General features: G+C 36.5%; 1 protein-coding gene across 2 annotated transcripts in view; it reads right to left on the bottom strand.

Annotated features, from left to right (window-relative positions):
- The window catches only part of LOC146481066 (oncoprotein-induced transcript 3 protein-like), a 36107-nt gene extending 14633 nt beyond the window's left edge, over positions 1-21474 (bottom strand). Inside the window, exons 1-2 of one of the 2 annotated variants that reach the window (XM_085108758.1) lie at positions 21454-21474; positions 18531-18647 (exon numbers count right to left, since the gene is read on the bottom strand). In XM_085108758.1, the coding sequence (XP_084964884.1) occupies positions 18531-18624 (94 nt within the window). In that variant the 5' untranslated portion in view covers positions 18625-18647; positions 21454-21474. Of the gene's footprint in view, positions 1-5701; positions 5774-5844; positions 5971-18530; positions 18648-21453 lie in introns of those variants that run through there. The other variant, XM_085108757.1, reaches the window with a different exon arrangement.
- Positions 21475-22862: the final 1388 nt, after the last annotated feature.

The following is a 22862-nucleotide window of genomic DNA, read 5'->3' as shown; positions in this document are numbered from 1 at the left end:
CACTCACTCTAACTGTGAATAATTTTTTGTATAGGAATACAGAGCAATGAAAAACTGTTTAGAGTATTACATTTTGTATTGTAGCGATAACTTTGTCATTCTCTAGGGAAAATATATTATACAAACTAAATGTATTTCAAATGTGTTAACTAGTAGTTGCGTGACCACTGGCGATATCAGTTCGAAGAAAATACACAAAAAAATTTGTTAACACTTGACTATAAATGTTATACCCAAACTAGATTTCTTACATGTTGCAGTAAAATAACAGATCGTACCTCAAGTATACCTATTATTGTAAGTTTCGATGTACCAGGACAAGATTTTGCCTCGAAATATTTCCTCACTTTTTTAAGTGTTCACATGCGAGGAGTTCAACAGTCGACATGTTGTTGACAGGCTGTGATCTAGAAAACGTGCCTGCTTTGCACAGCTTCATAAACCCAAAAGTGATTTTAACGCTTGTAATTAGCATTATTATTGAATCAAGTTCTTATTTAGTAAGGTATATCATAAATACTTGGTTCTAGATGCACCATGTGACAATGAAAAAAATTGGTTGAGATCTGGACGAGCAGACACTTTGACCGTTTCAAATTTGGGGTTCCATCTCGCTCCCTAGTTAGACTTATTTTATTTAAGGTATGTAAAACAATACAAATCTTATTAGATCATTAGATTTAGTTTTGGAACAAGAATTGCATAATTCTTCGGTAAAAATAACACACAAACAATAATTTATTGAAACATTTCATCTCGTCCTTGCGTGACCACTGGATTTTTTTGAAAAAAATTTGTCAAGAATTCCCTATGTGTTTTATTCCGTCAAAGGCTGGCTTTTAAATTACCCAAGTTGAATTTTTTTTAAGTTTCAGCACAAGAATAGAGCTTTTCTTTAATGTAACTTTCATTGTAAATTTCAATGTACCAGGAAAAGAATTTTGTCCGCAAAGTTTCCACAATTTCGAGTGTCAACAAAAATGCTGAAAATAAGATTCTTCGGACTTTGAAAACTACATGTAAATAAGAATCCTCCAGCAATATTTTCATAAGACCGTATTCTCAGAAGGATGCCTAACTTAACTTCAAAAGATCGTTTTAATACGCTAAGCCGTCTTCCTTCCCGAGTGATGAAAATGCACCAAATCGCGTCAAAATTTTAAGCCGGCTGCGATGCGATCACGGCATTTCACATTATGTCGGAATTCTGGAAAACAAAAAATCTTTGGAAAGTTTTATTGTTATTTTCGTAAATAGTTCTCCAAAGGGATTCTTGTGACAAAATATGAGGAAATCCGAAATTTCAGTTTTGACCGCGAGTTCTCGATATTCTCAGTCAGCCGCTCTTAATTATTAAATACAAATTCACTAAATCTTCAATATTTCTTATTTCTCTTAATTTAACCAATCCCTCTAAAAAAAACTACTCCTCCCAAATATATCCAAAAATCACCCAAAAATTCACAAAATACCCCACAACACAGATTTACGGGATAATGATAGGGTTTTGAAATTGCTTGAAACGTGAATGAGAAATTGCTATTAAAGCCATGTCAAGTGGCAGAAAAATGGCGTTTAGGTGAATTGCCCCCTTAAACCAAAATTTAAAGAAGTTAATAATTATTAGAGTTTGGGGATTCAGAAACTACAAGAAAACAAGTCACTCTATATCGCAGTGACACGTAAAAAGACTCCTCGCAGAGAAAATTACAAATTTGCTTGTACTCCCTATCAGCGTTTGCATCTTAACACTGGAAATACACAAAGATTAGTTAGGCACGTGGTGCGTTTCTTGTGAAACCTCGGTAAGTTGTCTCCACATGAAAGTGAAAATCAAGACAAAACACCAATCCACTCAAACAGCGAACATTAAAAATAGTTAACTGGACAATTATTGGAAGCAATAGATAGAATGATACTCACTGTTGCAAAAATGAAACTCTGTTGAAAATTCTCCAGAAACAACGAAATAGTTTAAAAGCTATTTGACGCCGCATAGGATCCGCGCTATCCTCGCCTGTTACGACCACTCAGAGCGTGCCGTAGGGAGCAATTTTGTCACCTTTGCTTTTCTTCATTTGTAAGGCCTACCATCAATGCCGATAGTATGTCGGTTAGAGTAATAATAACTAATAATAACTTTATTTCTATAGCGCTCTTATCCTATGTTCAAGGCGCTTTAAAGTCATGTAAATAACATTATTGATAAATATTAACAAATTTACAATCATCTTCTATTATATTTACAATGATTAAAAATTAAAAACTAACGCAATATATATAAATCTATAGAAACAATGATCTGTTATTACTGCACGTCTTTTAAAGGTGATCTTTTAAAGCTCTGATCTTTTATTACTGTACGTCTTTTAAAAGTGATCTTTTAATTAAAAGCTCGAGATGGTGTTGGACTTCCGAATTTCATAGGGTATTAAGTTCCATTCTCTTGGTGCATGAACAGCGAATGTTCTATCTCCATAGGTCTTGGTTACAATCTAGGTTGCATTAAGAGTATTATGTGGATGACTCCAAAGTTTTCATGTCTTCAATTTTCCGATAAAAGACCTTAAGCTGCGACTAGACAAAGATCTCCGTATAGCAGAAGGGCGGTGCACTGTGACGGGAAATTTTTCCACTCTAAGCGAACGGGAACGTTTCGGGCTATTCTGAACTTCAACAGGAGAACTTCTGTTACAAATTCTTGGGGAAGATTAACTAAAGGAGAGATCGCTTGCGAGAAAGGGCCGTCACTCCCTTGAGGTACCAAGATCTAGCTGCAACTGGATGTAGAATTAACAGCGACAACTTCACTCTTGGTTCCAACAGCAGTTTATTCTCAAAGGACGAACCGACATAAGTTCGTCCAACAGCATAGGTTGTAAACATGTAATCACTTGTGTTCACCGATGTAATCAGCGATGCAATCACTTAGCGCTACTTACAGAGTTGTATATATATGATTGTACAAGTATCCATTGTTAACAGAATACAATGCGTGTGAATGTGAAAGGAAATTACAGAGGACGCGGCAGTACTGTGAATGACGCGTAGAAGATTAAAAGCCAAGTTTTAGCACCAAAACCCCAATGTTAACTACACTTGTTAATCAAGGAGAACTTGCACTATTGTCCTAAATTAAAAGTTCTTAAGGTGCGCAACGTAGCAAATGAGTTTTCCGAAGTGTCAGTGAACGGCTCATGCCGCGTAATTACCGTTATCACAGTTCACAAAGAAACTCACTTAGTATTCATAACTAAAAGGTTATCCTATTGAAAACTCCTGAAAACGCAATTACAGAACGGAGCTCATTTCAAGAGTATTAATTTCAAACGAAACCAATTTACTTCAAGTTACCCTTCTAGAAATTCCAAGTTGATTAACCTTATTCAGGTCAACGAAGATAATTTGAACATGTTTCCTAGCATAGCTACTGTTGGTTTTTTAATTATTTTCCCGTTAGTAACAAGCATGATAAGGTTTTCGAGAACAATTGCACAGCTCGGCAGATTACTGAAAAGCTCAAACGGAAACTAAGGTTATACCATTGCCCTTTACAAATTGAACGATTTACGATATAGAACCAATAATAACACAACCCTAAGCCACAAAATATACTTGGATAAATATGAGATATTCCCTATAAATTCGAATACGAGTACAATAACTAACATACGCCTTCCCTTAAACCTCGGCGTCCACGTCGAGCAAAATAAGTAACACTTACTAACTTGTTGTCAAAGGGCTAACGAAGTGATGATAATTGCCTGGTGTAGGTATACGTCTGTACGTATATAACGGTCTCAAACACATTTGTAAATTTAAAACGAGAAAGGCCAAAAGCACACAAATCAACCATTCTTTGGGTTTTCCTTCCTAACAGCACTAACAAGCTCCTTATCCCTAGACAATAAACGAACTAAACTTCTCCTTGCAGGACGGTACTCAGCAATTGCTTCAAAGGCTTCCAATAAACCTGGAGTTGAGCGTTTCATCAGCGAATTAGGACTTGGGAGTCATCGTAGACTCCCACTTGACATATGACTGCTAGATTATATAGCAAATTATTCTCCTCGTGTATAGCTAAACTTGCTCAAATATATCGTGTTAAGCACAAGATTTATATTGAAACGCTTGAAGTTAAACATATGTATTGTTCAGCCGTGTGGTCCTACAAGGCCGCTACAAAAGATTACAATTAACTTTGCTTGTAAGATAATTAAACGAACGTGAGGAAAAATGACCTAGTAACTCCAGCCTTTCACCAGCCAGTGTATGGAAAAACAGTCTTGTGATACAAATGTATTTTTAGACACGAATCGAACTCAAAACAAGCACCATCACTTAGCACGTTCAAGAGGATTTCATAGCTTGTCTTTAATGAATCACCGGATTTAGAGCAAATGGATTCCTGAATTTTATATCTAAATAGCGTTACAGTTTCTTTTATCCTTATAAGTAAAGGTTTGGTTATACATAGACAAGTAAAGATAAACGATAAAAAAGAACAACGTTTCGGGGTCGTCATGACGCCATTATCAAGTTCGAAGTGATAGGAATAATTGAAGTCAATGTCAGAAATAGTTCACCAAAAAATTAACATAATGTCTGAATATATAATGTCACGTAAATAGTTTAGCTTCAATTGAGTCCGATTGGACATTGAGAGATTGTGTTAACTCTCTAATTAGCAGCAGTTCGATTGCTTAGTTTACGAAATGCTACTAATTAGAGAGTTAACACAATCTCTCAATGTCCAATCGGACTCACTGATTCAAGCTAAACTATTTACGTGACATTATATATTCAGCATTATGTTAATTGTTTGGTGAACTATTTCTGACATTGACTTCAATTATTTCTATCACTTCGAACTTGATAATGGCGTCATGACGACCCCGAAACGTTGTTCTTTTTTATCGTTTATCTTTAGTTTCTTTTATAATATTGTAAATGTATTTGTATTTACGTAGTTTCGCAGGAATGATATAAATTTCACATTTTTGCCACTATCTGTACAAGAGCATTGCCTCCTATTTTGAAACTCCCCATTTTGAAATAGCCCATCTTTGATGAGTTTCTCTTGAATATTTTTCATTCTACGCTACTTTGGGTGCCAAGGCGGATGAAAGGAGAAACGACTGCACTGCGCCTCCAATCAATTCTAGGTAAGATTGCTTTTTATTTCTTCCCTTTCCTTTTCGGAGGTCTAAACTAAATTAAAATTATCTTGAGGTGAAGTGGCACTGCCTAACCCTCTTTTAGCAAACAAGTTTTGAAAGCATTTCAAGTCATTTAAAATAAGATCTTCTTTATTTATTTTCACCACCACGGCAAGCCAAGGAGAAGGAGGGAGGATGGATCCATAGTCATAAAACTAAAAAATCTGTGGCCTCGAATTCCGGATCTAGTTGGCAATTGACAGTGTTGGGTTAGAGAATAGAGGAAAACCGAAATAGCCGGGCAACAGGTACTCGGAGCAAGAACGAGAACCTGAACAACAAGCTCAACTAACAAATGACACCGAGGCGGAAAGTAATTGGTGGTCTGAAATATTACCAAGCCAAATTATGTTTTCAAGGTAAGTGCCTACACGGGTTCTCTTTCCTTATTTTTACTCCCAAGTGAGTGTTCTAGATGAATCTGACGTATCGTAGATTGATAGTTTTCGACGTGCAAAATAAAAATGTCGTTTCCTACTTACCCCGAATATCGTACTCCTGCTGAAAAGTAATAAGACCGCCGCGGCTCACCTTGGTATGAAAACAGTTCAAACCTGCAAAATATAAATTACAGTCAATTACCTTTAGCTAACCCTCAATACAAAACGCATCCCACAAATGTTACCTTAAAGGTGTCAAGTTGATCCTCCACACTCTGTTGAGACAGAAGGCAGTTCTTACCTGTGAGACCAACGATATATCAAGAAAGGAGGGTGGAAGAATTGTTGACAGGTAGCTTTTCTCTTACTGGCTGATGATGATTTCACAAATCGATGATTGGTTGACGACAAAGTAAACACAGCACAATTGGACATTCGGAAGATTGGAAAGCAAAGTTTCTAAGGCAACAACTCGGCGCCTGTTAGCATGTCTCATTCCCAGCCCCTTTGAGAATAAGTAACTTTCTCTTCCACGCATCGTACTTATATAGAAGCTTCCTTAAAACTGTGTAACATTGAAAGTTAGACTAGCCTTTTAGAAATCAAGAAAAGACCGGTAAATTTTCAAATCCATCTTATTAGGGCCACCGGGTGGTTCTATAGGCGGTAGAAATGTGTTTATTAACGTTAAGTATAAATAGTAACAAAATACGTTTGGGTATCTATAGAAACGCTGTCGGTACCTTTAATTTAATTTAGATAACCGTGCGATCATTTCCCTTAAACATTTGAAATTTTCGTCAATCTCTTGTTGGCGCCAGACAACATGCGGTATCTTCATCCTAACCGCAAAAAAGAAAACATATATTCATCTTCTAGGATAATGATCAGTTTGAAAATATCACACCCAACATTTTCATAAGGCACTGAAATATTTTCATTGTCAAAGAGGCGGTGATTTTTCCTATTTGAATTAATGAATGAAAACCTTATTAAAATGGAACAACACCCATGCAAAATAGGGGACAGCTTAAAACTAACTAAAATAGTGATATAGTGGTAATACTAGTAATACCGTATAAGCGTGCGTAAATGTAAGTTACAGAAATACAATCTAAAATGTGAAATCTAGTCTTTAAAATCTACGAAAAAATCTAAACTTGTAGCTGAAGAAAGTGAACATTACGTGGCGCAGAGGGTACAGCAGTTAGGATCTTCTTAGGCAATTTTCTTCTTCGGTTTAAAATGGCTTTCATGTCTATTTCTCGTGATATTTTGCCAGCGCGAAAATCTGGTGGTAAAGAACTTTGTTGTGATTTGTAAATAAAAAGTACGCTGTTTGCGTATGTTTATGACGGTGATTGCCGAGCAGTAGCACGTTCTTCCGCTTCAGTTAACTTCGTTAATTAATACTGTAACTAAAAAAAACTAAAACGGCTCTCTTTCGCGGAGCGCACACCTCGCAAACTAAGCTTTTGCTACGGCATTAAACAGATCGGTCTGTTTTTAGTGATGCTTGGGAATACTATTTCACACGAAAATTTAACCATACATGGGCGCGAGTAATTAAAATAATACCCGCACGAAGAAAACGGTAATGAACGGTAAAGGTAATGAACATATGCTGCGAAATATCACATGTAAATACATCTTCCAGACGAAAACCTGCAAAACTTTCTTTTTTGTAAGATACAATTATGTTGCTACCAATTCTAGAATATGAAGGGAGTTGCGATATTTTGATTTCAGCTCGTTTTCTCAGTCTTTTGGTTAACAAATGATATTTATACTACTTCCCCCCATTTTTGTTAATTTTTTTAGAGGTAGTGACCAACACGAAAGCCTTGCTCCTTTGGCCACTACGCACCGAGTCTTCCCTAGAAGGTAAAACCACTTAAATATAATGCTCTGCATGTTTATTTTCTTACCATAAAATATATTGTTTTTCGAATAAGTGTGAATAAAAATTGAATTGAATTGAATTGAAATTATCCTCTTAATGCAAATAACTCTTTGCAGCAAACAGAAATTGTATCGGCAAAGACATGACAATTTACGAATAAGGGTTTTACCGACTTGTGACTTTGTAAAAAGGAATTAAATTTTTGATATAGATATCAGTTCTTTTACTGAATCTTTATCTTGCGAATAATACAGAATTACAACATTTAAAACAGCACCGTAGTTTTGTCTATAGACCTTTTTCATTAATGGCGACCGATTTATTATTCTTTTCAATATATGTTAATTAGCCCTACTAACCTCATTTCAGAGTAAAAATTCTATTGAATTTTGCACATGCTGACGAGGCTAGTAGGGCTAATTTTCATGAAAACAAAAGAAAAAATTTATCGGCCGCCATTTATGAAAAGGTCTATAACGTTAACAATCCGTTTATGAAAATGCAATTTTCTTCTTCGGTTTTGAAATCGCCTTCATTTCTATTTCTCATAATATTTTGCCGGTGCACACATCTGGTGGATAAAGTTCTTCGCTGTGTTTTGTATATAAAAAGTACCTGGAATCACGGTTTGCTTTTGTTTATGACTATGCTGGCCAAATAGTAGCACGATCTTCGCTTTCACTTCGTCAATACCACGAACTGCACAGCTTCAATCCATACTAAACCTTTGTTGCGGCATTTTAACAAATCGGTCTATTTTTAGATACGCGTTGGAAAACTAATTCCCTCTAAAACTTAATCTCCGGTTCACATGATGACTCCGTCAAGTTTGTGACTGGTTAGTAAGGCTCCCGTGGGAGAATGAATTTGTGGGAAATTCAATTTATAAACAAATATGTCTGTAAAAACGCCCTTACTCAAATATATAGGAAGGGAGCGTATACTTGGGCGTCGTTGTATTAGGCGTATTCGAGCATGCACGATAGTTCAGTTTTTGATATGATGACAGGTGAACGATAAAAGACTTGCCTAGAGTCTAAGGTATCACTTTGCATCTGCGATAAACGAGATGTAGTTCAGCCGAAAATGCCACGCAAAGGATGAATAAACGAAATAATACATTACTAAACAGGTCACGTTTTGTAACCACGAGGTGCTTCTAAGATAATGATGAATTTTTGACGACAAAGGAGTATTTGTGCGAATACCTTTCCACCCAAACACCCTTATTTTCTGGGCTTTCTGTGACAGACTTATTTCACACGCAAAATTTAACCATGCATGGGCGCGAGTAATTAAAATAATACCCACACGAAGAAAACGGTAATGAACGGTAAAGGTAATGAACGCATGCTGCCAAATATCACATGTAAATACATCTTCCAGACGAAAACCTGCAAAACTTTCTTTTCTGTAAGATACAATTATGTTGCTACAAATTCTAGCATATGAAGGGAGTTGCAAAATACTGATTTTAGCTCGTTTTCTCAGTCTTTTGGTAAAGAAATGATATTTATACTACTTCCCCCCATTTTTGTAGATTTTGTAGAGGTAGTGACCAACACGAAAGCCTTGCTCCTTTGGCCACTACGCACTTCTTCCCAAAGGGTAAAAACACTTAAATATAATGCTCTGCATGTTTATTTTCTTACCATAAAAATATATTGTTTTTCGAATAAGTGTGAATAAAAATTGAATTGAATTGAAATTATCCTCTTAATGCAAATAACGATTTGCATCAAACAGAAATTGTATCGGCAAAGACATAATTTACGAATGAGGGTATTACCGACTTGTGACTTTGTAAAAAGAAATTAAATTTTTGCTATAGATATCAGTTCTTTTAGTGAATCTTTATCTTGCGAATAATACAGAATTACAACATTTAAAACAGCACCGTAGTTTTGTTTATAGACCTTTTTCATTAATGGCGACCGATTTATTATTCTTTTCAATATATGTTAATTAGCCCTACTAACCTCATTTCAGAGTAAAAATTCTATTGAATTTTGCACATGCTGACGAGGCTAGTAGGGCTAATTTTCATGAAAACAAAAGAAAAAATTTATCGGCCGCCATTTATGAAAAAGGTCTATAATGTTAACAATCCGTTTATGAAAATGCAATTTTCTTCTTCGGTTTTGAAATCGCTTTCATTTCTATTTCTCATAATATTTTGCCGTTGTGCACATCTGGTTGATAAAGTTCTTCGCTGTGTTTTGTATATAAAAAGTACCTGAAATCACGGTTTGCTTTTGTTTATGACTATGCTGGCAAAATGGTAGTACGTTCTTCGCTTTCACTTCGTCAATACCACGAACTGCACAGCTTCAATCCATACTAAACCTTTGTTGCGGCTTTTTTAACAAATCGGTTTATTTCTAGATACGCGTTGGAAAACTTATTCCCTCTAAAACTTAAGTTCCGGTTCACATGATGACTCCATAAAGTTCAAGTTGAGACTGGTTAGTAAGGCTCCCGTGGGAGAATTTGCTTGTGAGAAATTCAATTTATAAACAAATATGTCTGTAAAAACGCCCTTACTCAAATATATAGGAAGGGAGCGTATACTTGGGCGTCGTTGTATTAGGCGTATTCGAGCATGCACGATAGTTCAGTTTTTGATATGATGACAGGTGAACGATAAAAGACTTGCCTAGAGTCTAAGGTATCACTTTGCATCTGCGATAAACGAGATGTAGTTCAGCCGAAAATGCCACGCAAAGGATGAATAAACGAAATAATACATTACTAAACAGGTCACGTTTTGTAACCACGAGGTGCTTCTAAGATAATGATGAATTTTTGACGACAAAGGAGTATTTGTGCGAATACCTTTCCACCCAAACACCCTTATTTTCTGGGCTTTCTGTGACAGACTTATTTCACACGCAAAATTTAACCATGCATGGGCGCGAGTAATTAAAATAATACCCACACGAAGAAAACGGTAATGAACGGTAAAGGTAATGAACGCATGCTGCCAAATATCACATGTAAATACATCTTCCAGACGAAAACCTGCAAAACTTTCTTTTCTGTAAGATACAATTATGTTGCTACAAATTCTAGCATATGAAGGGAGTTGCAAAATACTGATTTTAGCTCGTTTTCTCAGTCTTTTGGTAAAGAAATGATATTTATACTACTTCCCCCCATTTTTGTAGATTTTGTAGAGGTAGTGACCAACACGAAAGCCTTGCTCCTTTGGCCACTACGCACTTCTTCCCAAAGGGTAAAAACACTTAAATATAATGCTCTGCATGTTTATTTTCTTACCATAAAAATATATTGTTTTTCGAATAAGTGTGAATAAAAATTGAATTGAATTGAAATTATCCTCTTAATGCAAATAGCGATTTGCATCAAACAGAAATTGTATCGGCAAAGACATAATTTACGAATGAGGGTATTACCGACTTGTGACTTTGTAAAAAGAAATTAAATTTTTGCTATAGATATCAGTTCTTTTAGTGAATCTTTATCTTGCGAATAATACAGAATTACAACATTTAAAACAGCACCGTAGTTTTGTTTATAGACCTTTTTCATTAATGGCGACCGATTTATTATTCTTTTCAATATATGTTAATTAGCCCTACTAACCTCATTTCAGAGTAAAAATTCTATTGAATTTTGCACATGCTGACGAGGCTAGTAGGGCTAATTTTCATGAAAACAAAAGAAAAAATTTATCGGCCGCCATTTATGAAAAAGGTCTATAATGTTAACAATCCGTTTATGAAAATGCAATTTTCTTCTTCGGTTTTGAAATCGCTTTCATTTCTATTTCTCATAATATTTTGCCGTTGTGCACATCTGGTTGATAAAGTTCTTCGCTGTGTTTTGTATATAAAAAGTACCTGAAATCACGGTTTGCTTTTGTTTATGACTATGCTGGCAAAATGGTAGTACGTTCTTCGCTTTCACTTCGTCAATACCACGAACTGCACAGCTTCAATCCATACTAAACCTTTGTTGCGGCTTTTTTAACAAATCGGTTTATTTCTAGATACGCGTTGGAAAACTTATTCCCTCTAAAACTTAAGTTCCGGTTCACATGATGACTCCATAAAGTTCAAGTTGAGACTGGTTAGTAAGGCTCCCGTGGGAGAATTTGCTTGTGAGAAATTCAATTTATAAACAAATATGTCTGTAAAAACGCCCTTACTCAAATATATAGGAAGGGAGCGTATACTTGGGCGTCGTTGTATTAGGCGTATTCGAGCATGAACGACAGTTCAGTTTTTGATGACAGGTGAACGATAAAAGACTTGCTGAGAGTCTAAGACATCACTTTGTATCTGCGATAAACGAGATGTAGTTTAACCGAAAATGCCACGCAAAGGATGAATAAACGAAATAATACATTTCTAAACAGGTCAGGTTTTGTAACCACGAGGTGCTTCTAAGATAATGATGAATTTTTGACGACAATGGAGTATTTGTGCGAATACCTTTCCACCCAAACACCCTTATTTTCTGGGCTTTCTGTGACAGACTTTTCATCTTTATCACTGGTGTTCTACTGGGTGCACGATCGCGTCGAACACACACCCGTAAAATCCAACACGATTATTATTTTTGCTAAAAATACTGACTTCGCTTGACGAGATCTCAAATCAATAACGCTTATTTTGACAGGAAAACCATTTTCCTTTGGTACACTATGCACAGTTACCGACATAGTTTTCTCTGACACATAGACTGCGTGCAGTCTCTTTCTTCTCTAAGTTCTGTCACGCGCGCGCGGAGGGAAGGGAGAAGAAAGAGCTCTTGATCTTCGTATTTTCTGCCGTTGACACCTCTTTGATTGACAGCTCCGCCTACGTTGTTTTTTTCGCGGGAAAATGATGTCATACTACCTGCGAAAATAAACTTGACTGAGCGTAATTTCATGCTTGTCTATCCCAGTAAAAGCGTCTTTCTCTGCCTTTCATAAAGTTTCTTTTACTGTCATCTGTTGTAAGGATTCAGTAAATACAGAGATGGTACATTGAATCTAGAGAAAACTCCATCGGAAAGTGTTCCGCAAAAGATAATAATAATAATAATAATAATAATAATAATAATAATAATAATAATAATAATATTTAATATTTCTTCTCTGAAAATTAACATGTAAATATGATCAAATACGCATTACACTTAGTGTAATGAAAATAGCCACAAAAATATAAAAATAAAACTACACTTCGATCACACACATCATAAAAAAGTAACAATTATATAATCACTCATAGTTTTGGGACACTTTAGATTTTTTCCAATACAGAGTTTCAAATATAGGATCTGACGCAAAATAAGAAGGAGAAAAAATGTTCCATTTAAATAACAGACAGGAGATAAAGAAATCAAAACATCCGAAACCAAACCTGTCAAAAATGCGATAGAAAAATCAAACCACGCGAAGAAGGGCACGTCAAATTGAGAGTATGTTCCATTCGGCTAGCCCAAAAAAAGAAGCAAGCAGTTAAGGAAGAGAAGAAAAAACCAAATGAAACAAGAAAGAAGGAGATAGATAGACACAGAAAGACTGACAGACAGAAAGAAAGAAAGAAAGAAAGAAAGAAAGAAAGAAAGAAAGAAACAAAGAAACGCTGTTTTGTATATTTGTCTTTGTCACCCATCGGTACCCCATAAACGGTGAAAGGAGCTTGGCATTAGGCCCCACCGTATAACCTAAGACCAAACATGTAACTAATTACACACAATTGTCAATAAAGAAGAAAGAACAGCAGACATTCTATTTCTCGGAATAAATCAATCAGTACTCAGCTGCATTTTCTTTTTGTAATTCGTTTTTTAGCTCTATGAAAAGGAACAGTTAAATTGTATAAGCTTTGCCTGATCGGGTCATGTCTTTTAGTATAGGTGTTGAAGACGCCTATAGGCGCGCTTTCAAATATGGTGTACATTTTGCTCTAAAAAAAAGGGCCAAAGGCACTTTCTAGACCCCAGGCCTCCTCTACCACTGCAAGAAACAACGTGATCCAAAATGGCGTCTATTTTAGCTAGATTTCTCTAGTTTTCAGGGGGAAATTTTCAATTTTTTTCGAAGCATTGTTTACAGATGTAATCTGGTGATTTAAAAATGGCATCCTTCTACTCAGACATGGAGGAAATTCACCGAATTGTAATTGAAAGACCCGACATTAGCAATGTTTCGTAGGAGTACAGTCTCGAGTACGAAACCGCCGATTATTCTTCCCCAGAGCACAGGCAGCCCAAGCTCAATATCAGAGAACCGTTGAATTATAAGGATTTGTATGGGAATATGAACGGATTTGTGTAAAATGGTAGAAAATAGCAGTGTTTTGTCAATAAAGTCAACTTACCCTGTTTCTTCTTGTATTCTTTGTCATTTACCAGCTTTCCAAGCCAATTCGAAGCGATTTCGGCGAGTTAGCGTCATTCGGGTTTCTACTGTTAAGTGTAACGAAAGGCCGAACAGTATTTCAGCCATACCCGAAGCGTGAAACGGAATAAATCCGTTGAAATCATCGCTGGTGTCCCAATTCCTTCATAGAATCAAAGTAGAGATGAATACCTATCCTTCCAGCGCATTTCCGACTCAATTGAAGCCGTATCACGCTTGCTCTAGAAAGATTTTCTTCAAGTCGGCTCGCTTCTGAAATTTCGAAAGACCCGCGGCCAGAACGCCATGGACACATTGAACGTTCGAACAGCACGCTGGGTAACAAAAGTTCCTTGGCACGGGGGGAACAGCGGCCAGTTGTCCACAGGCAAACAGATTTGTTCACGGGGTCTCCTCGTGTCCTTTTCGTCAAGACCGTCGATGGACCATTGTTTCCATCGACCAATCAAAATTACTACTGGACGTCGGTGTTTTCCAAATTTCAAAGGCGCGATCTATTCAACCTAAATTTCCGGTACAGAATAAAATATATGGACAACCTGTTGTCCGTTTCCCGGAAATTTTTGGCAATTTCGCTTTTTTTTCTGTTTTATTGGTCATACCATTTCGCCAGATGCTCAGGGCCCGGTTGTTCGAAAGCCGATTAACGTTAATCCACGACTAAAAGTTAACCGACGTTTTCTGCTCGCTTGTTAAAATTGTTTTTACACTCTAATTTTAAGCTATTGGTACAGGTAAAGAAAAGTCAATGTCAAAACTGAGGGACAAAAATCTTTATTGTTACAAGTGTAATTAAACTCGAACCAAAGTTGTTAATCCAGAATTAGCTTAATCGGACTTTGAACAACTGGGCTCAGCACCCAGTTTTTTACGGGATTTAAACGGCTTACGGCGTTTTCTGAATAATTTTGCGATAATTTCTACTCACTTAGTTTTTCTAATGCGGTGGTCGAACTATGAAGAAGCTAACGTCGTAGGGGCTGCTTTAAAGTTCAGAAAGAGAAAGGAAAATAAAGCATCAAGCGTTCACGTTCTCCATAAAACCTTGAATGGTGATTACACGTCGTTGTTTTATAGAGGACGACAAAGTAATGTACCAAAGTTTATAATGCACGTGCAGAGCCAGTGTTTTGCTAATTAAAACTATTGTTTTCTGACGTTCTTGTTGTGGTCGTTGTCGTCTCTGCAGGTCCCAGCGATAACGAAAAAGTCACCTGAAAATATAACTTTATTTTATTTATGCTGCCTCACGATTATTTTAACTCGTTCAACTTCTACAGAAACGGCGGACTACGCAGAAATAAAAATGCGCATGCCGCTCCTACGACGTTAGCTCCTGGATAGTTCGGCCACATTACACAAACTAAATGAGTATAAACTATCGCAAATTTATTCAGAAAACGCGAGTGTAATTTTTAAATCCCGTAAGAAACTTGGGCCGAATGGTATGACCAATGGAACAGAAAATTCCCGGATTTTCCAAATTTCTGGGAAAAAGGACAACAGGTTATCCATATATTTGACTCTGTACCGGAAATTTAGGTTGAATAGATCGCGAGGAGACCCCGTGAACAAATCTGTTTGCCTGTGGACAACTGGCCGCTGTTCCCCCCGTGCCAAGGAACTTTTGTTACCCAGCGTGCTGTTCGAACGTTCAATGTGTCCATGGCGTTCTGGCCGCGGGTCTTTCGAAATTTCAGAAGCGAGCCGACTTGAAGAAAATCTTTCTAGAGCAAGCGTGATACGGCTTCAATTGAGTCGGAAATGCGCTGGAAGGATAGGTATTCATCTCTACTTTGATTCTATGAAGGAATTGGGACACCAGCGATGATTTCAACGGATTTATTCCGTTTCACGCTTCGGGTATGGCTGAAATACTGTTCGGCCTTTCGTTACACTTAACAGTAGAAACCCGAATGACGCTAACTCGCCGAAATCGCTTCGAATTGGCTTGAAAAGCTGGTAAATGACAAAGAATACAAGAAGAAACAGGGTAAGTTGACTTTATTGACAAAACACTGCTATTTTCTACCATTTTACACAAATCCGTTCGTATTCCCATACAAATCCTTATAATTCAACGGTTCTCTGATATTGAGCTTGGGCTGCCTGTGCCCAGAGGAGACCGAAAATGTGAATATTTTCGAAGCATCAAGCGAACAACATCTCATGCATGTGCAAATCGTGATGGACAAACATCGAGATGGAAACCAGCTCGGCAACAACGCTGTAGAAATGAAGGGAAGACTCTGAACCTGAATCAGAGCGGTTTGGATTTTTTATACAATACAGACTGACCACGATTTTCAGGCCTCAACCATGGACCGACTCATGCCTTTGAGGTCGATATCAGTCCGACTATATTTTTTGACAAGCTGTTTTCAGGTGAAGTGTGATGCAAGAATGAAAACGATTGCTGATTGTTGTAGCTTATATAGTATTCAAGTGATATACTGATAGTTGAACATCAGTAGCTTGCATGGAGGGTAATAAACTTGGACCCATGACAGCAAATGTGATATTTTTTCTTTTTTTGCGGACATTTTAAATGACTAACCAGACTAGTTCATAACTAACAACATAATGTTTACATTTTCAAAATGCTGATCTCATCTACTTTCTAGAAATATATGATTATGTGTGGTTTGGATGAAAACTTAAGCTTTTATTAACCATTTTCTCTGTCCATGTCAACTTTTAGCAAAACTTAGTAAAAAATTCAGGGGTCAAAGGGTTAAGGCACGACAGTGGAATCAAACACAACCCAAAAATTATGGTCCAACGGTTTCAAATTTCTTAATAAGTTTTCTGAGACTATAAATTAGTCTATTTGGTTATATGGTTGGGGAGTCTTTTTGTGGGTAGTGCACTGTATAGTGCTCTACCCACTTTGTCGTCAGGCATGTAAGGGTGAGTGAGTGAGTGAGTGAGTGAGTGAGTGTCCTTAAACAAACAGCACTATTTACATGTACGCAATGCCTATCTATTTTTATAGTTCTTCCTTTGTGTTAAAAAAATAAAATAAAAAATGACTTGAGTATTGGAAACCGTTTGTTTTCCCTTCGCGAAAATCACTTGAAATTTTTTTGGAAGTGTTCTAGTTATAATTAAAAAAGTAATCTTAAGTAAATATGACAATTTCTTTAAGTTTCTTTTGTTTTTGTTTTTTGTTTTTAAGTTTTATATGTACATAAAACGATGATTCTGTTTCCACTACGCTTGGTAAGCTTATGTAACGTCAACGATGGATCGGAGAATTGACTCTATAGTTTATATTAAAGTGCTTAGTTAACTCATTACTTTATATGCATAGTTTAATTTCCAATGAAATTATAAATTGAAATAGGCGTTGTAGTTTCCTACATTGCTGGGCAGTTTAGTCTATCAGAAGTTTATTTTTTATTTTTATTATCTGGTCACACAAAATAAATTACAAATAGAATGGAAAAGATAGTAAATAGCTGATTAATATTAAATTAAATGTAAACATGCAACTTGGAAAGAGTGACTATGGCGGGGAAACCTCCGAGAAGCGAAGCTCATGAGGAATAGAGATTTCTTCCCACGGGCAATTTATTAATATATATATTACTATTGTGTTGAAATAAATGTGATGTTATATTTCAAGCCTGGTGAATGAATGAGAATGATGTATTATTCCAGAAAGTGACACAGCTATACTCGGAAAAAAACGTCCGAGTGCTCCTATCAGGAGTCGAACCTAAGACCTTCCGACTACTACTTCGGATGCTCTACTACTGAGCTACAACAGACTCGTGGGAGCTAAGGCCATTAAACTAGGTTCACGCAGGATGTTTGTCCCATGAACCTTCTTCTTCTTCTTCTTCTTCTTCTTCTTCTTCTGCTTATTCCTAAGAATAGTGTGTCCCGTATTTATTCATTGGATTAATAAAAAAAAAGCGCTTACGTTCAACTTGTTGTTCCGCAATTTTGAGCCCTGAGGAAAAAAAAAACAATAAACAGCATTCAGCGGTTTATTTCAACGGGTCATGTCATTTAATCTAAAAGACATATTACAATCAATTAGTTTGCTGAGGCGAGAAATTTGTATCTGATGGTCATGCTTTTTTTATATTTAGTCCTTCGCTTCTGTTTCTTTAAAAAAAATGATTGAAAACAAAATCTGGTTTGTTTCCCCTTTACAAAAATCCTTTTTCTCTGTCTTCTCAGACCAGGGAGAACGAGGTTCCCGCCATGACAACATTGAATTAATAAAAATTTCACAAAGTTTATTGCACCTGCTCACATATTTTATATGTGAGTTTTATATGGCAGACAGAATTCCCCAACCCCACTAGTTTAGAAGGGGTTAAGTTGTGGTAGTTTTCTTGAATCCTGTGTCAAAGCCAATGGTTCAGCTTTCTGTTACCAGTTTTCATTTTGTTAAACCCGGTTTAAATTAAACATGTTTTGTTGGTGAGAACGGGGCTTTAGATTACTAGTAAATTGCTTAAAGTTTCTAAATATGTAAAATTTACGACGATGAAATATGTTTTGTTAAAAGACAAGAAAACACATTTTTTTAAACAAAATATGTCTCTCAACATGTCATTACAGAGGAGACATCGAGTCACTTCATCAACGGCACGTCAAACAAAATTGCTTCCAGTAAGTGTGCCTTAACTTACTTTTTTTGCATTTGCCTTTTCCTTTGCCCGCGTCTGAGGTCATGAGCAAGGCCATGAACAGAATAGTCACAATGACAACTGGCAAAAACTTCATGATAAATTACACAGGTAACAGTTCTAGAGAAAGGAAAAGAAACATTTTCTATGAAACGATATTAATATTGAATATATCACATATGGCAGCGTGCAATGTATTGTTTTAATATTTGATGCTATAAGCCACTTAAGCTAGCAAATGTCGATAGCGAGGCAAATTTTGATGACGAGTGGCACTACCATGCCTGTTTACAGATATGACTTTTAATGCGCTTTCCATTTTCTTGCTGTATGCTGATAAAGATTGTAACATGTCATGCAGAGACGTTTTTGGTAATTTCAGCGAAATTTCCTGCCAAATGGAAGTAACGCTCTGGTTTAGATGTCTTCACCAGGAAGCATCTATGCGTAAAGCCACAGATAGGATAAATAAATACTAGCCTATTTCTTAGAAATCAATACACCTGATCATGGGCTGTTATATTACTGATTCCAGCATCTTTTCACAGTCAACCCTTTTTGATATCAAACAATGAGAAATGCTTAAACCAAAACTAAAAGGAGTTAATAATTATTGGAGTTTGGGAATTCAGAAACTAAAAAAAAAAAGTCTATATCGCAGTGACACGTAAAAAGAGCCAGCCTCCCTCTTCTCGCAGAGAAAATTACAAATTTGCTTGTACTCCCTAACAGTTTTGCATCTTAACACTGGAAATACACAAAGATTAGTTAGGCGCGTGGTGCGTTTCTTGTGAAACCTCGATAAGCTTTCTCCACATGAAAGTGAAAATCAAGACAAAACACCAATCCACTCAAACAGCGAACATTAAAAATAGTTAACTAGACAATTATTGGAAGCAATGGATAAAGGGATACTCATTGCACTAGATTTCCTGGACTTATCTAAAGCGTTCCAATCTTATTGCAAAACTTAAACTCTGTTGAAAATTCTCCAGAAACAACGAAATAGTTTGAAAGCTATTTGACGCCGCATAGGATCCGCGCTATCCTCGCCTGTTACGACTACTACGAGCGTGCCATGGGGAGCAATTTTTTCACCTTTGCTTTTCTTCATTTATAAGGCCTATCATTAGTGCCGATAGTATGTCGGTTAGAGTAATAATAACTTATAATAACTTCATTTCTATAGCGCTCTTATACTATGTTCAAGGCGCTTTACAGTCATGTAAACAACATTATTGATAAATATTAACAAATTTACAATCATCTTCTATTATATTTACAATAATTAAAAATTAAAAACTAACGCAATATATATAAATCTATAGAAACAATGATCTTTTGTTACTGTACGTCTTTTAAAAGTGATCTTTTAATTAAAAGCTCGAGATGGTGTTGGACTTCCGAATTTCATAGGGTATTAAGTTCCATTCTCTTGGTGCATGAACAGCGAATGCTCTATCTCCATAGGACTTGGTTAGCAATCTAGGTTGCATTAAGAGTATTATGTGGATGACTCTAAAGTTTTCATGTCCTCGATTTTCCGATAAAAGACATTTAGCTGCCACTTGACAAAGATCTCCGTATAGCAGAAGGGCGGTGCATGCACTAACAAGCTCCTTATCCCTAGACAAAAAACGAACTAAACTTTTCCTTGCAGGAAGGTACTCAGCAATTGCTTCAAAGGCTGCCAATAAACCTGGAGTTAAGTGTTTCATCAGCAAATTAGGACTTGGGAGTCATCGTAGACTCCCACTTGACATATGACTGCTAGATTATATTAAATATTATTCTCCTCGTGTATAGCTAAACTTGCTCAAATATATCATGTTAAGCACAAGATTGATATTGAAACGCTTGAAGTTAAACATATGTATTGTTCAGCCGTGTGGTCCTACAAGGCCGCTACAAAAGATTACAACTTTGCTTGTAAGATAATTAAACGAACGTGAGGAAAAATGACCAAGTCACTCCAGCCTTTCACCAGCCAGTTTATGGAAAAACAGTCTTGTAATACAAATGTATTTTTAGACACGAACTCAAAACAAGCACCATCACTTAGCACGTTCAAGAGGATTTCATAGCATGTCTTTCATGAATCACCGGATTTAGAGCAAATGGATTCCTGAATTTTATATCTAAATAGCGTTACAGTTTCTTTTATAATATTGTAAATGTATTTGTATTTACGTAGTTTCGCAGGGATGACATAAATTTCACATTTTTGCCAGTGTCTGTACAAAGAGCATTGCCTCCTATTTTGAAACTCCCCATTGCGAAATAGCCCATCTTTGATGAGTTTCTCTTGAATATTTTTCATTCTACGCTACATTGGGTGCCAAGGCGGATGAAAGGAAAAACGACTGCACTGCGCCTCCAATCAATTCTAGGTAAGGTTGCCTTTTATTTCTTCCCTTTCCTTTCCTGAGTTCTAAACTAAATTAAAATTACCTTGAGGTGAAGTGGCACTGCCTAACCCTCTTTTAGCAAACAAGTTTTGAAAGCATTTCAAGTCATTTAAAATAGGATCTTCTTTATTTATTTTCACCACCACGGCAAGCCAAGGAGAAGGAGGAAGGATGGATACATAGTCATAAAACTTAAAAATCTGTGGCCTCGAATTCCGGATCTAGTTGGCAATTGACAGTGTTGGGTTAGAGAATAGGGGAAAACCGAAATATCCGGAGAACTGGTTCTCAGAGCAAGAACGAGAACCTGAACAACAAGTTAAACTAGCAAATGATACCGAGGCGGAAAGTAACTGGTGGTCTGAAATATTACAAAGCCAAATTATGTTTTCAAGGTAAGTGCCTACACGGGTTCTCTTTCCTTATTTTTACTCCCAAGTGAGTGTTCGAGTTGTATCTGACGTATCGTAGGTTGATGGCTTTCGACGTGGAAAATAAAAATTTCGTTTCCCACTTACTCCGAATATCGTACTCCTGCTCACATTGGTATGAAACAGTTCAAACCTGCAAAATATAAATTACAGTCAATTACCTGCTAACCCTCAATACAAAACGCATCCCACAAATATTCCCTTAAGGACGGTGCCTACTATTGTTACTGCGCATACGTTCTGCGCATCTCGAGATACTCGGGTTTCCTATGGGTGGTGCCTACTAATACAGGAATATTTTTGCACGGTTTAAAACTATACGGAGAAAGCAGAACTTACCAAATGCTTTTGGTATCTCAAAAAAAATTGTGGGGTAACCATGCATTTTTCAGAGATAATTAAGCCTCAATTTAGGAAAAAATCCCATACATTGCTTTATATTTTCGCGTTTTTTAGAGATATTAATGTTTAATTAACTCTGAAAAATGCGTGGTTACCCCCAATTTTCTTTTTGGATTCCAATAGCCCTTGCTAAGATCTGCTTTTCTCGCATAGTCATAAACCGCACAAAAATACTTCGGTATTAGTAGGCACCGTCCTTAAAGGTGTCAAGTTGATTCTCCACACTCTGTTGAGACAGAAGGCAGTTCTTACTGTGAGAACAACGATATATCAAGAAAGGAGGGTGGAAGAATTTTTGACAGGTAGCTTTTCTCTTACTGGCTGATGATGATTTCACAAATCGATGATTGGTTGACGACAAAGTAAACACAGCACAATTGGACATTCGGAAGATTGGAAAGCAAAGTTTCTAAGGCAACAACTCGGCGCCTGTTAGCATGTCTCATTCCCAGCCCCTTTGAGAATAAGTAACTTTCTCTTCCACTCATCGTACTTAAATAGAAGCTTCCTTAAAGCTGTGTAACATTGAAAGTTAGACTAGCCTTTTAGAAATCAAGAAAAGACCCGTAAATTTTCAAATCCATCTTATTAGGGCCACCGGGTGGTTCTATAAACCGTACACTTTTTAATAACCTTAAGTATAAATAATAACATAACACGTTTGGGTATCCATAGAAACACTGTCAGTACCTTTAATTTAATTTAGCTAACCGTGCAATCATTTCCCCTACACATTTCAATATTTTCGTTAATCTCTTGCTGGCGCCAACAACATGCGGTATCTTCATCCTAACCGCAAAAAAGAAAACAAATATTCATCTTCTAGGATTATGATCAGTTTGAAAATATGACACCCGACATTTTCATAAGGTACTGAAATATTTTCATTGTCAAAGAGGCGGTCATTTTTGCTATTCGAATTAATGAATGAAAACCTTATTAAAGTGGAACATCACCCATACTAACTAGGGAACACAGCTTGAAACTAACTAGAATAGTGATAATGTAATACTGTATAAGCGTGCGTAAATGTCAGTTACAAAAATAAAGTCTAAAATCTGAAATCTAGTCTTTAAAATCTACGATAAAATCTA

Source organism: Pavona decussata, unplaced genomic scaffold (genome assembly GCF_977016875.1).
Source record: "Pavona decussata unplaced genomic scaffold, jaPavDecu1.1 SCAFFOLD_51, whole genome shotgun sequence".
Taxonomy (NCBI): Eukaryota; Metazoa; Cnidaria; class Anthozoa; order Scleractinia; family Agariciidae; genus Pavona; species Pavona decussata.
Note: the sequence above shows the minus strand (reverse complement) of the source record. Positions and strands in the feature narration are given on the sequence as shown.